At 37.7% G+C, this 18847-nt stretch overlaps 1 protein-coding gene across 1 annotated transcript; it reads left to right on the top strand.

Moving 5' to 3' along the window:
* Positions 1 to 6933: 6933 nt before the first annotated feature.
* On the top strand, positions 6934 to 14894 carry LOC127440843 (gastrula zinc finger protein XlCGF8.2DB-like). Its single transcript, XM_051697818.1, has 2 exons — positions 6934 to 7139; positions 12818 to 14894. The coding sequence occupies exons 1-2, from the start codon at positions 7082 to 7084 to the stop codon at positions 13810 to 13812; spliced, it is 1053 nt and encodes a 350-aa protein (XP_051553778.1). The 5' UTR covers positions 6934 to 7081; the 3' UTR covers positions 13813 to 14894.
* The last annotated feature ends 3953 nt before the right edge of the window (positions 14895 to 18847 follow it).

Below are 18847 nucleotides of genomic sequence, written 5' to 3'. Positions count from 1 at the left end.
TTTTCTGTCTGTGTCTATAGCAGCAAGTTTACAGAAGGATTTTTTAGAACAGAAGCAAAAGGGTCTAAAGGAGCAAAATCAGTTACAGCATCAGATGCTTTATGACATGCAAAGAACCTATGATGAGCATGTGAAGCAGCTCATGGAGAGGATGGAGAAAGAACAGAGGAGAAGACAATGAACTAGTGATGGATGCTAAACTAAAGGTAAGAAGTGGGAACACATTGTTATCCATCCATCTGTCTGTCTGCCTGTCCATCCATCCCCATGCCCTAGGCCAAAACCCCAGTTTGGGTACATTTTTATGCAAATTTTGAGAATTTATGCACATATCTTGCGTTTTCATTCATTTTTATAAGCACAGATTCAAAAGTCACATAAAAATAGTTCTTTTTATTTCCCATAGAGTCGAATGTGTAATGGACATGTAGGTTAAAATCTAAATAAATGCATTTAAACTAGTGTCCTTTCGAATCTTCACAAGTCTGGTTCAAGTTAACTAGAAAACAAACCTGAGAAGAACAATCTGAGATATGTCAAATTTTAATGCATTGGTTTTGTTGGATTACATTTCAGTCATGCTGCAACAATACTCAAATTTGATAGTAGCTTGCGGTAACTTGCAATTTTGTATAATTTCCAAAATTTTCCTGCATAAAAACTGTGAATCTGAGGTAATCCGATCACTTTTCTCCATATTGACAGTGGCTAAACAAGTGCTCGAAACACATGAAGCAGTCAAGACATATCCAACTGTACACATATTGTATCATCTCCACAGTAACAAAGTAAACATCTTCTCCTTGTCTCTTCCTCTGTGTCACTGCTTGTCATTAACCCTGCGTTACACAAATGCTAAAGTGAAACTGGAATGTTTTGTGGTCATTGTTGACTGCATACATCAAAGCTAGCGTTTTATATTCACATGCTCTTCAGGAGCTGCTCTAAACTGTCCAACTCTGCAGTGTGGTTTGGTGACGGCCTCTGTTATTTGGAGTGCTCACATAATGTACTGTTGCACTGAAAAATTTTACTTGACATTCATGAAACTTGTTCATGATTTGCATTTCAATATTCACTTAAAATCCCTCATTTGGATAGTACAATGTGATTAGAATTTCAAGAGCACAATAATCGAGGTGAAATCAAACATTTGTGATCAGGCGGCATACTAATCATAACAGGCCTAATACTGAATCCTCATTTGTGTGTTTTTGTTTACAGTTTTATTGTAGCTCTACTATTTTAACCTTTTCACTGCAAAATATATAAAAAAAAAAAAAAAAGCGCTGCAAATGGCATCACAATTTTTGAGCAAAGCAGCAGCATATTCAGACATTTTGGGCCTTAATAATCAGGAAAAATTGCTGCAAAATCCTGATGGGACTGACTAGTGACCAGACACATAATGTGTATCTCGACCGGGAAAGCCCAGAGTTTATTTAACTAATGACTTAGCCTAGCTATGTGTGTATTTATTTAAACTAATGACCGAAGATAGCTACGTGTACCAGTGCCAGATCTCGTGAAGACTTACTTGGTTAAATATGCGTTTATATGTGTCATGGCCAAAAGCTGACGGAAGAAAACCCCAGCAACCACCTAAGTAAATAGCATTTTCAGAGAAAAATCCACTTACACCATGTTAGCTGATTAGCTTAACAAGTTTAAAGAACCTATCAGTTTTCACCATGTAGAGTTTCATGCCTGACCTTATACTGCGTTACATTCAAAGTCAGATGTGGGATATTCCTACTTGATATCTCTGATCTCCGGCCATCAAGGCATTCCTTTGTCTGATGCTCAGAATAATGACATATAAGGAAACAAAATTGCAATGCTACTGTTAGCTTAGCAGGTATTTGACTGTCAACAAGACATCTCATAGCAACCAAACTGATAACGCTGCAATGCTAGGGTTTGTTCTACAGGTGTACGATAATCAAAAGAGAGTATACTTTACTGTGTTTTGCCTGTTTTGTACCGCTGTCTCTGCAAACATTTGCTAAACTGAAACAATTTAATAAAATCTCTGCGAAAATCAGAGTTTAAGATTTCTGCACAAGTTTCCAAGTTGGAAGTCTGACTTAAAGATGCATTCCATTGCACTTTTCCTAGTAGGAAGTTGTAAATTGGAATGGAATGCAGCATTAGGCTGAGTTCGGAATGGCATACTACCCATACTACTCCATACTTACTGCTTGGCAGAAATAGTAATAACAATATAGTAGTCTTCTATTCCAAACACGGCCATTGAACAGGGAATTACACACACATTCACTGAAATGACAAAGTTAGGGTTTGGATCTGTGTCAGCTATTTTATTCATTAGTGTTTGTTCTACAGCAGGGCTTCCAGCAGGAGGCTTCATGCCTGCAGATGGAGATCAACAGTTTGAGATCACAGAGGAGCAGTGGAGGAGGCTTCTGCAGCATCCCCTAAAAATACACACTAAACGTGATCTGCTTGATTATTATGTTTTTTTTTTTGTTTTTTTTTTTTTAACAAAATCATGTGTTTTATTTAATAAAGTGCAAAGGAAGCAGACAGGTAATCATTAAAAACATTTCTGAGGTGTTTTTTTATTTATAACTATTTAAATGTTGGCTGAGACTTTCCTTTTTCTAATATAGATTTCTTAGATTTGTGCATAATAAATTGTGTACAAAGTGTATTTGGACTCTTTTGGACATTTACATGTATTCATTTTGCAGACTCTGTTATCCAAAGCATCTTACAAATACAACAACTGATTTATTCTATGGAGCCAACTTATGACACTTAAAAATGTATGAATTAAATTGCATTCTCAGAACTTACTTCATTTTTATGGGTGCTTTTTGTAGTTATTTTCAACAAAAGGTCCCAATGTGATTTTTAGTGTATGGATAAAGAAGAGTTGTACACCCTTCAATTGAATTTAAATTGAGGTAGCTAGTAGGGTGTAGAATTGCAATTCAAATTTGTATTTAAGGAAGTAGAATTAAAATGGAATGAATTTCATGCAGCTATTATTAAGTTTTTAAATAAATATTTTGATTATAACTTGAAACTTGTCATCATACACAACATGTGGGGTATTTCTTCTTAGATCAAGTAAATAATGATGGGGAAAAAATGTATTTGATTCGACTACTTTTTTTTTTAGTTTGGCAACAAATATTTAGTGTTTTTTTTTTTTACTTTGTCTTAACATACACTACCGGTCAAAAGTTTTGAAACACTTGACTGAAATGTTTCTCATGATCTTAAAAATCTTTTGATCTGAGGGCGTATGCTTAAATGTTTGAAATTAGTTTTGTAGACAAAAATATAATTGTGCCACCATATTCATTTATTTCATTACAAAACTAAAATTTTATAAAAAAAATAAAAAAATGACTTGGACCAAATAATAAAGAAAAGCATCCAATAAGTGCCCAACATAGATGGGAACTCCTTCAATACTGTTTAAAAAGCATCCCAGGGTGATACCTCAAGAAGTTGGTTGAGAAAATGTCAAGAGTACATGTCTGCAAATTCTAGGCAAAGGGTGACTACTTTAAAGATGCTAAAATATAACAGTTTTGATTTTTTGGGATTTTGTTTAGTCACAACATAATTCCCATAGTTCCATTTATGTCATTCCATAACATGTTATTCCAAAAATTATAATAAAGAATAAGTGTTTCAAAACTTTTGACCGGTAGTGTACATAGTGTTAAAAGCACACAATTTCTGAGATTTGAGTATATCTGTGGCTGAGACAAAAGTTAACAAGACTTTTTAGTTTAAGTAATATTGGTTTAAAATTTACTATATAAATGACACCTCACAGATGTAACTTTTATTTAAAAAAAAGTGTATTATTTTCTGAAATTTCTTCAAAGGATGGCCCCCATTCATTTCCACAAAGGTCTGGGCCAAGCCTCTAATATTCACTGACCCTAGAACCACCCCTGTAGGTAAAAAAAAAAAAAAGCACACAGCAAGGCTTAATCTTCAAATTTGCACCCAGTAATATGAACGTTAAAAATTACTTCAAGGCACAAACTGCTCATGCAGTTTCACATACACTGTTCCTTTTCGCCTATATGTCGTTCAATTGATTCGTCAGGCTAATTAAAAAGATAGCAGGCTGCAAATAGGCTGTAATAGGGGCTAATGAAGAAAAAGTTTGCTAGGTTCATGGTGTTGTCTTAGTGAAGAAGTTTGGCAAATATGCAAACATCCTGGCTCATGACTTACAGTTTGCAAATTCCTCGAGCATATCTGTATATTACTCTTTGTTATCAGGGTATTAAATCTTTGTTTTACAGTTTATTAAAGAAATATCACATGAGCAAGAGTGCTGTATGGCCCTATATCAGCACAGCTATGATTTGGCCGCAGGCCGAGTGCCTCAGGTAATTACTGCTGTGCTGATTTAGGGCCATACAGCATGATTGAGAGTGTGATATTGCTTTTATATAACAGTTCAATGTTCAATGAACAAGTAAATAAAAAAATGTGGAAAAACTAAGTACTGTCAAAAAATAAAAAATAAAAAAAATAAAACACATTTGTGCATGGAACTACTTTCTTACGCCACGGATCACGATCTGCCATTGCTAGTTCAAAAGATGTACTCATTATAGAAACCATTCTCTCCTCCGCCATGTTGAATGTTTACATCTCCTACCAATGCGGAAACTCTGGTAAAATACCTTTGCACCTTGCATATTTGTGATTACTCTGTCTGTTGTGTCTCTCAACTGGGAAAAGCCTTAATGCTAAAGCTGTTAGTTTAACTCATTTCCCAGCTGTAGTGTAGTAGTAATCAAAGTGATCATGGAGTAACAGACAATGCTGATGACTTCAAAGAAACTGCTACTATTTTTGAGATCACTACATGATAAAAACATTTGTGGCTTAAGCCCAGGTAGCCCACCCCTAGTGCTGGCCATGGCATCAACAACAGTAAAAACAGCCATCGAAGTGACCTGTTTCACGCCACAAAAATCAGGACTGGAGCATCAATCACCATCTGCCAATAGATTAGCATGATTGTAAAGAGCTTTAGAGACTCATTTCTGAGAGCTCCTCATAGTGTCAGCTGATGCAGCATCGAAGTGACCGACTTGAAAGGAAACTACTGATAAGTTGTGTAAAGTAGTCTTTGGTGCCTTATATAAATGACAAGCAAAAGCATAACATTTAAATTGTTTGTATTAGTAATAATTGATCACCCAGGTTCATAGAGTAATATTTTTGTATAGTGTATTGAGGATCAAAGTAAGTAGAAAGTAAGGGTTTATATTTCATATTTTACAGCAATTATGGACCACGCTATTTTATAGTAAATAGTCAGCAAAGTATTGAAAATCAAAATGAGTAAAAATAAATAACTTTAACAATTAATTTCACACAATGAAACACTGTAAAAAATATACTTACATATTTACAATTACACAAAACACTGTCGTAACCGGGACCAACATTGTTAGTCTACTGAGACCCAGCCATACATTTTTGTCCTCTGTAAAAGACATTTTGGTTTTCATATTTCTCTGAGACCATATGCCACAGTTGTAAATCCAGCCGACAACCTTGACTTTTTAAAGATCCCAAATTTGGGTTTGGGTCATGGGTTTGGCCATGGCAACTTCTTTTTTGACTTTTTGGAAATGTCTGATATCACAATTCAGCACATGTTAGGGAAATATAAACATTAGGTTTATTATTTTGTTCTTACAATTAAAATTTGATCCTTTTCAAAATTGTTCATATAAATATTTACAGTGCATTCAGAAAGTATTCAGACCCCTTCATTTTTTCACATTTTGTTATGTTGCAGCCTTATGCTAAAATGCTTAAAATATTTTTATTTTTTTCACATCAATCTACACTCCATACCCTATAATGACAAAGCAAAAGCCATATTTTTGATAACTTTGCAAATTTATTAAAAAGAAAAAACTGAAATATCACACTGACATAGTCAGGGCTGTAGCAAGGTATTTTGGGCCCCCTGACTGTGTATTGCTCAGGGCCCCTTTCCTATTAAATCAATACAGTTTATAATGTGTTGTGGGATCCCCCTGGACCTGTGGGCCCCTAGAATCGTCACCACCTTTCACCCCACTAGCTACGGCCCTAGACATAAGTATTCAGACCCTTAAATCAGTACTTAGTTGAAGCACATTTGGCAGTGATTACAGCCTCAAGTCTTTTTGGGTATGATGCGACAAGTTTTGCACACCTGGATTTGAGGATTTTCTGCTGTTCATCTCTGCAGATCCTCTCAAGCATTTTCATAGTCACTGGGTTCTGATGTCTTCCATTTTTTTCAATAGACAATTACTGTAATGTGTTTCTTATGCCTCAGACACTATATTGACATTTGACATTTAAAAAAATTACTTGTTTTATTTTTAATTTATTATTATGCATTAATTTATTTTGTTTGGTCCCGGGAGGAAATTACTCTTAAAAAAATAAATAATAATAAATGTTACCACAGCTGAGATGGGGTTTCTAAAACAGTTGCTGAGGGAATGACATTGAATTTGGCATCACAAGCTGAGGCAACATAATAGTAGTTCTACTGAGAGCCTATTGCCAATTTAGATTTGCTTGTACGCTAAATTGTAAATATATTTGGATTTGTTGTACACTAATACTAAATGTCTCCTTCAGCCAAAACTCTCATGTTCAGCTAATTTTCAGTAAGCAATACAACAATTTCTTTGAAATCATGTTCTAGTCAGAGCAAGTGAACAACTTTCACTTTCACATTTCATTTTGATTCTCATTGGCTTACTGAGTTTTCTTGCCATATATGGAGCAACGACACCCAACTAGATCATGAGCAGATATCTTCGTGAAGTGCTGTTATCTTCATGTGCAGAGTAACCACAGTGTTTTTTTTTGGGGGGATTGTGAAGGGATCTGAGTCAAAGCTGGAGGAGCTGAACATGCACCTCCCAACTGGAACTGGGAGCTCTGATGGTCTGAGGGGAGGGAGAAAGGGAAACAGAAAGTCTCTGGTCTGAGCTAACAGCAGGTGGTGGTAGTGTGCTTTAATAGTTTGCAATCCACCATTGAAAAGCAAAAAGAAGACATGCAGAGTGATCCAAAACCACGCAAAGTGAAAAATGAAAATAACGAGAAACAAAGAGGTTAGTGGTCATTCATGATTCTTCACATTTACAGTTTTGAGGAACATTGAGGTAACAAAGCAGGTAGTTTGCTAGATCTTGCCGTTACAAACATATAATACAAGAATCTACCAGACTTTGTGATACTAGGGGAAGATGGGGGCAGATGCCCCCTTGATAGCAATTTGCATTTACTTAAAAATTGCAACATATTTAGGTACAGGTTTAGCATGTATAGAATAATGATGCATCTCCCAATATAATATAATTGGTAAATGTTTCTATTTATTTCCTATATTGTTGTCATAGCACATAATTATATATACTGTATATAAACTCAGCATAAAAAAAAAAAAAACATCTCTTTTTTAGGACACTGAATTTTAAAGATAATTTTGTGAAAATACAAATAACTTTACAAATCTTTATTGTAAAATGTTTAAACAATGTTTTTCATGCTTGTTCAATGAACCAAAAACAATTAATGACCATGCACCTGTGGAACGGTCGTTAAGACAATAACAGCTAACAGACGGTAGGCAATTAAGGTCACAGTTATAAAAACTTAGGACACTAAAGAGACCTTTCTACTGACTCTGAAAAACACCAAAAGAAAGATTCCCAGGGTCCCTGCTCGTCTGCGTGAACGTGCCTTAGGCATGCTGCATGGAGGCATGAGGACTGCAGATGTGGCCAGGGCAAAAAATTGCAATGTCCATACTGTGAGACGCCTAAGACAGCACTACAGGGAGACAGCAAGGACAGCTGATCGTCGTTGCAGTGGCAGACCACATGTAACAACACCTGCACAGGATCGGTACATCCGAATATTACACCTGCGGCACAGGTACAGGATGGCAACAACAACTGCCCGAGTTACACCAGGAACGCACAATCCCTCCATCAGTGCTCAGACTGTCCGCAATAGGCTTAGAGAGGCTGGACTGAGGGCTTGTAGGCCTGTTGTAAGGCAGGTCCTTACCAGACATCACCAGCAACAATGTCACCTGTGGACACAAACCCACCTTCGCTGGACCAGACAGGACTGGTAAAAAGTGCTCTTCACTGACGAGTCACGGTTTTGTCTCACCAGGGGTGATGGTCGGACTCGCGTTTATCATCGAAGGAATGAGCGTTACACTGAGGCCTGTACTCTGGAGTGGGATCGATTTGAAGGTGGAGGGTCCATTGTGGTCTGGGGCGGTGTGTCACAGCATCACCGGACTGAGCTTGTTGTCATTGCAGGCAATCTCAACACTGTGCATTACAGGGAAGACATCCTCCCTCATGTGGTACTCTTCCTGCAGGCTCATCCTGAAATGGCTGTCCAGCATGACAATGCCACCAGCCATACTGCTCGTTCTGTGTGTGATTTCCTGCAAGACAGGAATGTCAGTGTTCTGCCATGGCCAGCGAAGAGCCTGGATCTCAATCGCATTGAGCATGTCTGGGACCTGTTGGATTGGAGGGTGAGGGCTAGGGCCATTCCCCCCAGAAATGTCCGGGAACATGCAAGTGCCTTGGTGGAAGAGTGGGGTAACATCTCACAGCAAGAACTGGCAAATCTGGTGCAGTCCATGAGGAGGAGATTCACTGCAGTACTTAATGCAGCTGGTGGCAACACCACATATTCAATTTGCTGACAATAAAAGCAGTTGAAAGTGAGAGGATGTTTCTTTCTTTTTTTTTCTTTTTTTTTTTTTTTTGCCGAGTTTATATATATATATATATATATATATATATATATATATATATATATATATATATATATATACAGGTGCATCTCAATAAATTAGAATGTCATGGAAAAGTTCATTTATTTCAGTAATTCAACTCAAATTGTGAAACTCGTGTATTAAATAAATTCAATGCACACAGACTGAAGTAGTTTAAGTCTTTGGTTCTTTTAATTGTGATGATTTTGGCTCACATTTAACAAAAACCCACCAATTCACTATCTCAAAAAATTAGAATATGGTGACATGCCAACCAGCTAATCAACTCAAAACACCTGCAAAGATTTCCTGAGCCTTCAGAATGGTCTCTCAGTTTGGTTCACTAGGCTACACAATCATGGGGAAGACTGCCGATCTGACAGTTGTCCAGAAGACAATCATTGACACCCTTCACAAGGAGGGTAAGCCACAAACATTCATTGCCAAAGAAGCTGGCTGTTCACAGAGTGCTGTATCCAAGCATGTTAACAGAAAGTTGAGTGGAAGGAAAAAGTGTGGAAGAAAAAGATGCACAACCAACCGAGAGAACCGCAGCCTTATGAGGATTGTCAAGCAAAATCGATTCAAGAATTTGGGTGAACTTCACAAGGAATGGACTGAGGCTGGGGTCAAGGCATCAAGAGCCACCACACACAGACATGTCAAGGAATTTGGCTACAGTTGTCGTATTCCTCTTGTTAAGCCACTCCTGAACCACAGACAACGTCAGAGGCGTCTTACCTGGGCTAAGGAGAAGAAGAACTGGACTGTTGCCCAGTGGTCCAAAGTCCTCTTTTCAGATGAGAGCAAGTTTTGTATTTCATTTGGAAACCAAGGTCCTAGAGTCTGGAGGAAGGGTGGAGAAGCTCATAGCCCAAGTTGCTTGAAGTCCAGTGTTAAGTTTCCACAGTCTGTGATGATTTGGGGTGCAATGTCATCTGCTGGTGTTGGTCCATTGTGTTTTTTGAAAACCAAAGTCACTGCACCCGTTTACCAAGTAATTTTGGAGCACTTCATGCTTCCTTCTGCTGACCAGCTTTTTAAAGATGCTGATTTCATTTTCCAGCCAGATTTGGCACCTGCCCACACTGCCAAAAGCACCAAAAGTTGGTTAAATGACCATGGTGTTGGTGTGCTTGACTGGCCAGCAAACTCACCAGACCTGAACCCCATAGAGAATCTATGGGGTATTGTCAAGCGGAAAATGAGAAACAAGAGACCAAAAAATGCAGATGAGCTGAAGGCCACTGTCAAAGAAACCTGGGCTTCCATACCACCTCAGCAGTGCCACAAACTGATCACCTCCATGCCACGCCAAATTGAGGCAGTAATTAAAGCAAAAGGAGCCCCTACTAAGTATTGAGTACATATACAGTAAATGAACATACTTTCCAGAAGGCCAACAATTCACTAAAAATGTTTTTTTTTAATTGGTCTTATGATGTATTCTAATTTTTTGAGATAGTGAATTGGTGGGTTTTTGTTAAATGTGAGCCAAAATCATCACAATTAAAAGAACCAAAGACTTAAACTACTTCAGTCTGTGTGCATTGAATTTATTTAATACACGAGTTTCACAATTTGAGTTGAATTACTGAAATAAATGAACTTTTCCATGACATTCTAATTTATTGAGATGCACCTGTATATATATATATATATATATATATATATCAGTACTGTGCAAAAGTCTTAGGCACATAAGATGTTTCACAAAAGCATTTGTCTTAAGATGGTTATTTATATCTTCAGCTTTAGTGTGTCAACAGGAAATATAAATGTTAGACTCCCAAACATTACTTTTGCAAAAAGAAAAGATTAGAATAGAAGAACAGGGAGCCCTGCAACCGATGTCATGGCCCCCACAAAGCCCCTCACTGAACATCGTGTCAGTCTGAGATTACATAAAGAGACAGAAGCAACTGAGAACAGATAGAAGAACTGTGTCGAATTCTCAAAGAAGCTTGGAACATCCTATCTGCCAACAACCAAGAAAAACTGTGTCCAGGTGTTCCTTCGAGAATTGGTGCTGTTTTATAGGCAAAGGTGGTCACACCGAATATTGATTTAGCTTTGTTTATGTTTACTGGACTTTGTATGACATTAAGTGATAAATGAAAACTGTTTATGTCATTATTTTTGAAGACATCCTCACTATGCAACATTATTCACAAGTGCCTAAAACTTTTGCACAGTACTGTATATACAGTTGAAGTCAGACGTTTACATAAACTTAGGTTGAAGTCATTAAAAATAATTTTTAACCACTCCACATATTTCATATTAGCAAACTATAGTTTTGGAAAGTCATTAGGTCATCTACTTTGTGCATGATACGAGTAATTTTTCCAACAATTGTTTACAGTCAGATTGTTTCACTTTTAATGGACTATATCACAATTCCAGTGGATCAGAAGTTTACATACACTAAGTTAACTGTGTCTTTAAGCAGCTTGGAAAATTCCAGAAAATGATGTCAAGCCTTTAGGCAATTAGTCAATTAGCTTCTGATAGGCTAATTGGAGTCCATTGGAGGTGTACCTGTGGATGTATTTTAAGGCCTACCTTCAAACTTAGTGCCTCTTTGCTTGACATAATGGGAAAATAAAAAGAAATCAGCCAAGACCTCAAAAAAAAAAAAAAAAAAAAACTCCAGGTTTGGTCTGGTTCATCCTTGGAAGCAATTTCCAAGTCTGGTTCATGCTTGGAAGCAATTTCCAAACGCCTTAATGTTTATAATACTATAATAATATTTATATATTAAAAATGAAGGTGTCTGAATACTTTCTGAATGCACTGTGTGTGTGTGTGTGTGTGTGTGTGTGTGTGTGTGTGTATAAATATATATACACTGACGTGCACAGAACGGGGGCTACAGCACAATCCCCCTCTGACAGGCTGAAGCAGGCAGCACAACCCAGCACATGCCTCACATTTCTGTCTTTAAACCCTCCAAAAATTGACCCCATTCACTTCAATTGTGCCTCACTGTAAATCAGTCTTTGCTTTTTTTGGGAGGGATGAGTCTAAATTAATTTTTGTGGTAATCAACATTATGCCACAAATGCTGTTGATTGAGCTTAACTTGTATTGAACCTGGAACATTCCTTTAATTACCGAAACTAATCAGGTGTGTGCTATAAGAATTGCAGACTTGACCATCATGAAATCTTAGTTACATGATTCTGGTGCAACACAATATACTGATACTTAAGAGGATGCTATGAATATGAATTTCTATTTATTTGATTTGAATTGTTATTATGCAGGGCTCAACACTAAGGATTTTTTCTATTTAAGGATTTGGTTTAGATTTTTATTTGCCCTGGCAAAATTTTTACTACTATCATGCTGTTTTGAAGTCAGCTTAAGGCATTATGTAACCCCATATAAGAGCTTTACAGAACAGCTCTGATAATAATAAAAGCCGTAGTGATTTTGCTTCTTTTCATATTAAACACCATGAGTATGCCGAATTAATGTATTTTTTAACCCACTGGAATTGATGCTACTAAAACACTTTGAACAGAGCGAGGACAGTTAGAGGAGAGCACGCTCAGTGTCTGCATGCTCTTGTGTGCTCACGCCAGCATTCCAGTATATTATGTGCTCGCTCATCTCTGTGCGCTAAATAGCATCATGCTCGTTCGTCTCTGAGTGCTCGGAGACTGTGTTTGCTCCATGTAATATTTGTGCTCTCTTGCTTGTTGCAGTGCTTGCAATAACGTTATAAATGCAGCACTGGCCCAACTGGGAAAGTGTCCATTCTTTCCGAAAAGTTCAGAAAGTTAAGGTGGGGGGTAATTTTACCCCAGGGTGTGTCATCCCCCATCTTCCCCTAACATGAGAATAACAGAACTACTCTTCAGCATATCAGAGATAATGAAAAAATAGATACAGTATTTGGCCTCAGTGGATGCTTGTCATTAAACTGGAGTTTTCAATTTTTGTTTCACATTTGTCACTATTTAATGTTCATTTCAGACTTGATGGCAGTGAAAGAGGAAAGTCAAGAACTGAATGTCATGGATCAAAAACAATATCATGAACAGAAATCTGATCATTTCATAACCGGTGAAGAGTCTGCTAGTTGCTCACAAAAAAGAACTCAAAGAACAAGAAACAAAAATGATTTCACCTGCTCTTATTGTGGAAAGTCTTTTGCAGTTAAAGGAGATCTACAGAGGCACCTGAGAATTCACACTGGAGAGAAGCCTTTCACATGCATTCAGTGTGGAAAAAGTTTCTCACAAAATGAAAGCCTTAAAAATCATAGAAGAACACACACTGGAGAAAAGCCATTCACATGCACTCAGTGTGGAAAGACTTTCTCAGTAGAAGGAAACCTTAAGAGGCACCTTAACTTTCACACTGGGCAGAAGCCTTTCACATGCAATCAGTGTGGAAAGAGTTTCACACAAGAAGAGAGCCTCAAAAAACACATAAGAATTCACACTGGAGAGAAGCCTTTCACATGCCCTCAGTGTGAAAAGAGTTTTACACAAGCAAGCCATCTCACAACTCATCTGCACTCTCACTCTGGATTAAAGCCATTTAATTGTGATCAGTGTGGCAAAGAATTTACATTGGACTCACACCTAAAGATGCACCTGAAAACTCATGCTAATGAAAAGCCTTACCTGTGTTCTGTTTGTGGAAAGAGTTTTTCACGACTGAACTATTTTAATGATCACAAGATAATACATACTGGTGTGAAAGCTCATGTATGCTCAGAGTGTGGTAAGGCCTTTAGCAGAGCTCGTGACTTGAAACAGCACCAAAGAATCCATACTGGAGAAAAATCTTACAAGTGTTCACATTGTGGAAAGAGTTTTATTCAGTCAGGAAACCTGAAAGCACATGAAAGAGTGCATACTGGAGAGAAGCCATACCACTGCACGTCCTGTGGGAAGAATTTTACCCAATCAAGTAATCTACAGACACATCTAAAAAAGGCTTGTCCAAAGTTGTCATTCTGAGCAAATTTCATTTTCAGGGTAAACACTTTAAAGGAAACCCATCTATATCTATGTGTTGAACTCATGTCAACAGCCATTACATTTACATTTTACATATAGTCATTTAGCAGATGCTTTTATCCCAAGTGACTTACAAAATTAGGAACATAAGCATTTTGTCATACAAAAGCCAATAAACAGTTCATCACAACCAATACATGCATGTTAACAGTGTGAACCCAAAGATAGTCTCCCACCAACAGTGTAACTTCATCTTAAAGTTTCTTTTTCATGATTGATCTGTATTCCTATATAAGAAGTAAGGATGTCCTGATACCATTTATTTTTTATATTTTGTTTGAGAACAAGTAAGAGTACTGATACTTCCTTTTCGGTACTTTTTTCTCTTGAATTCCATATCATCAGTTTATTTCAGTTTTATTCTCAAAATCATGTCTAAAGTTAATTCGTTAAAACTTTAATCAAATAAAAATAGAAAAAGTAATTTTCAAAATAATTGTATTCTTCTTATCAAATACAACTCTTTTATACAGAACCTCACAGCACAATCCAAAATACAACATAGAAGTTATTTTTGGTCAAATAAAGTGCTGCATAACGGAGCCTCACAGATGTGAGAGATTTTTTTTTTCCTCCCCTTTTCTCACCAATTTAGAATGCCCAATTCCCAATGTGCTCTAAGTCCTCGTGGTGGCGTAGTGACTCGCCTCAATCTGGGTGGCAGGGGATGAATCTCAGTTGCCTCTGCATCTGAGACCATCAATCCACGCATCTTATCACGTGGCTTGTTGAGCGTGTTACCACAGAGACATAATGCGTGTGGAGGCTTCACGCTATTCTCTGCGGCATCCACGCACAACTCCCCACGTGCCCCACAGAAAGCGAGAACCACATTATAGCGAGGTTACACCGTGTGACTCTACCCTCCCTAGCAACCAGGCCAATTTAGTTGCTTAGGAGATCTGGCTGGAGTCACTCTGTCTCGAACTAGCGACTCCAGGTGTGGTAGTCAGCATCAATACTCGCTGAGCTACCCAGGCTTCCCCGATGTGAGAGATTTTTTTGAAAATAACAATTGGTATTGATTATTATTATTATTATTATTATTAGTAGTAGTAGTAGTAGTAGTATTACAGTGAATATGACATAACTTTGCAGTAGTGATATGTTTCTGTCATACTTTTTTCCAGTTAAATTTAGCTTTTATTTTGGCGGAAGGTTTTATTTTGAAGTTTTTCTCAGTTGTTTGACGGTAGCTTCTCACATCCAGAAAAGCAGGTCGCTACATCACCCAATGTGATTATTTTACCACAAAAGCCTGCTATTTAATTAAATAAATATGTACTTTGTATGTGACTCATGCTACAAAGTGAATTAGTGCTCTGCTCGCTGTCATCTGATACAAAGAGAGCTTACAATTCTCATGACGGTGTTTTCTGTGTATGAGCCAAGGAGCTGTAAAAAGGATAAGCAGCCAGCATCACCACAACACTGGCTCCGCACATTCACAAGCACTCACATTTCAAGTGCGCAGCACAAGCAAACTATACACTCACCAAGCACTTTATTAGGAAGACTATGGTCCTAATAAGGTGCCCGACGTGGTCTTCTGCTGTTGTACCCATCCGCTTAAATGTTCGATGTGTTGTGCATTCTGAGATGCTATTCTGCTCACTACAATTGTACAGAGTGGTTATCTGAGTTACCGTAGCCTTTCTGTCAGCTCGAACCAGTCTGGCCATTCTCCGTTGACCTCTAATCAACAAGGCATTTCCGTCTGCAGAACTGCTGCTCGTTGGCATGAAAACTGTCCTTATTCATGAAAATTTCGTAAATATATGAAAAAATTGGGTGTAATTTACATGTAAAATGGAGCATCCTGAAAACGTTCCGCTGGATTCACGAACGCTTTGTATTCCCCAGAATTGTTAGTAAAACGTGTGTATGTTAGTGAATTCCAAAAGTCCATAAATAGAGCGTATGCACACTTTCATTCACAATTATCATAATCCACGCCCATGAAAACATCATATAAGGAAGGCTTCAGACTCGCTAGTACATGAGAATAGGAAGCTTTTAACATCTATGTGAACAATAATACAAGTTTTTTTTTTTTTTTTTTTTTATGGAGTGCATTCACATCGTAAAATATTGATTTAGCAAACACTCACATGTTCATTCTAAAAAGAAAGTGAGGAACTTACAGTCATCACTTTTGCTATCATCAGAGGTTCTTTTGTGAATTAAACAGTCCAAGAGGTCAATAAAAATGGTTTGACATGAAGTTTTAGTGTAAAAAAATTTCAGTTCACGCCTTCAGGAGGATGTCCACCACCAATAACCTTAAAGGGGACATATTATGCAAAATCCACTTTTTCAATTTTTTGAACATATTTATCTGTCCCCAGTGTGTCACAACCACAAAATATGGTAAAAGACCATCCTCTCATGTCTCTGAATGAGCCGTTCAGGTTTGCAGCCCCTTATGACATCAAAAGGGGAAAGGTACTGCCCACAGCTGGCGAAGAGATCTGCCCTCATTAAAACCTGAGTGAGCAGCGCACTGTCCGCCATATTTATCTCCTCGCTAGAGCTGCTTGTGCCAAGTCAGACTGCTTCATCAATGTTGGTCAACAAAAGGCTGGATTTGCTTCAAAGCTAAGGATCAAGGATGGATCGATACTAACTCTCTGTGACCCAGCTTCAGATTTGCAATCAGTAAGTTTCACACGTATATTTTTTTTAATGTTTGCAATTTGGCTTTCTGAATTTGCTTGTTTGAACTTTGCACGAAAAACACTTGTTGTGAAAACATTGTGCTTAGTGTAACGTAGAAACTAGTCCCTAACTACCTTATTCCATAACAATGAAGCTGTAGCTCTGTTTCGGTTACGATATAAACTGATTGGTGTCCTCCACAGTCCCGCTTGAGTGGTCATGCAATGAAGATTTTCCGTGTAATAAAACCGGTCATTATTTCAAAAACGATTATGAAACGATAGTGGTATTTTCGACAACTATAGCTGTTTTTCATATTTCATAACTCGACCTTTGTTATGCAGAATACACTAAGATGATTGACTAGTGTGTTCTCCGTGTTATTTATAATTTTTTAACTGTTTAAGTTCTCCTGTAATGCTGTCGCCGGGGAAAGGCACAGCCCACTTCCAGAATTGGGTGTGGGGAGAAGCAGCTCCTTTGCATTTAAAGCTACAGACACTAAAACAGCCCGTTTAGAACAGGGCTACAAAACAGGGGTATAAACTAGGCATGGTAGAATAAACGATCTGTGAGGTATTTTGAGCTGAAACTTAAAAGACACATTCTGGGGACACCTATTACATTGTGTAAAAAGGGCATAATATTTCCCCTTTAATTTTCTGGTTCAGTTGAGCGTATCGCCAGCGTCATTCAAGAAACTTCTCGAGTAAATCAATACTTTAACAGTGATATACTTCCCTTGCAACAGGAAAAATCTTCAAAAAAATTAAAAGAATGCCTGAAAAAGGTCTTTGACCAAAACGCTGTAAGATATTACAGATTTGCAAGCTATACGACAGTGGGCTTTTTCTTTTTTCTCCATTGTATTGTGTACGCACCTGCCACGATGTGTTTATTTATGGGTTTAACAGCATTACCATGGACTATACGCTATCAACTGAACGCGATTTACCGATGCTTATACTAAATTATGAAACATAAATTAAAGCGCTTGTATCAATTACAAAAAAAATGTCCAGCCAATCATGTTAGAGGGCATTATTTATTTTTTTCCTCAAGAAAATCAAGCGCAAACTGCATCTTTCCATGAACATTTCACCCCATGTCAAGAACTTCCGCTAGAACATCGATAAGCAGGAGATCAGCAGTTACAGAAATACTCAAACCAGCCTGTCTGGCACCAACACCACAGTCAAAATCACTGAGATCACATTTTTTTCCCATTCTGATGGTTGATTTGAACATTAATTGAAGCTCCTGACCCATATCTGCATGATTTTATACATTGCACTGCTGCCACATGATTGGCTGATTAGATAATGGCATGAGGTGAAGTATACTTTACAGGTGTACCTAATAAAGTGCTCAGTGAGTGTATATTTATCTCATCAAATCGCAACTTTTGCAGTTTAACCTTGTGCGACACTGCGTCCACATGTGTGGATGTTGTAATTTGGCTTTGCTAGACGCAACGCATAATTTTAGTTAATTTAAGCTGACTGAATACTGTTCACAACAATCTAGATTGTCATTTAAGGATTTAACTTCTGGCACACCGAGTCATGTGACACAACAATATGATGTAGATTTCAGTGAAGCGCTTCTACGGACACAGAGCCAACAAAAGTGCCTATGGTAAGAAACCTCTCGTTTTTTTTTATTATTATTGAAACTTTTTGGGTGTAAAGAGTAGCATCTCTAGTTTAGTTTTTAATGCCGCTTTAAAAAATAATTCATTTCTTGCGCATCAGCACACTGATAAACATGATGTCCACATACATGGATTTTGGGACATTATTCCCTCAAAAGTTGAAAAAACTTGTTATTTTTAATAACTTTCAACATTAACACATCTGTGGGTCAAAATCAACTGTGATGTCTGTAATGTCTCAACATGAATAACCTACACTCCTGGAAATAAACAATTTGATGAAAAAACTCTGACTTTCTATAGCTTAATTATTTAAAGTTTCACAACTTAGTCCCACTGTCCACACCTGTGGACATACATTTTTAAGAAAATTATTTGCTCAAGAATGTTTTTTTTTTTTGTTTTTTTTTGCTTGTTTAGGTGCTACTAGTTACAAATCAAATAGGGAAGTGGTAAATGCATACAGCAGTCTCACTTGGGTCTCAGGAGGTTAATAATCACACTAGGACCCCCGCCCCTGTGCGCCCAGCTGTGGCACAAACATGCCCACACCGGGTTGGTTCCGATGGACTGCGGGGACAATATTCCTCCTCCCCCCTCCTCGACCAATCTTATGGTGGGCTTCAGGAGCCAGGTAAGTGCATCGATGTGTCTGGACTCAGC

This window comes from Myxocyprinus asiaticus, chromosome 5 (genome assembly GCF_019703515.2).
Source record: "Myxocyprinus asiaticus isolate MX2 ecotype Aquarium Trade chromosome 5, UBuf_Myxa_2, whole genome shotgun sequence".
NCBI classification, from domain to species: domain Eukaryota; kingdom Metazoa; phylum Chordata; class Actinopteri; order Cypriniformes; family Catostomidae; genus Myxocyprinus; species Myxocyprinus asiaticus.
The sequence above is the reverse complement of the archived record's forward strand: the minus strand, read 5'-3'. Positions and strand labels throughout refer to the sequence as shown.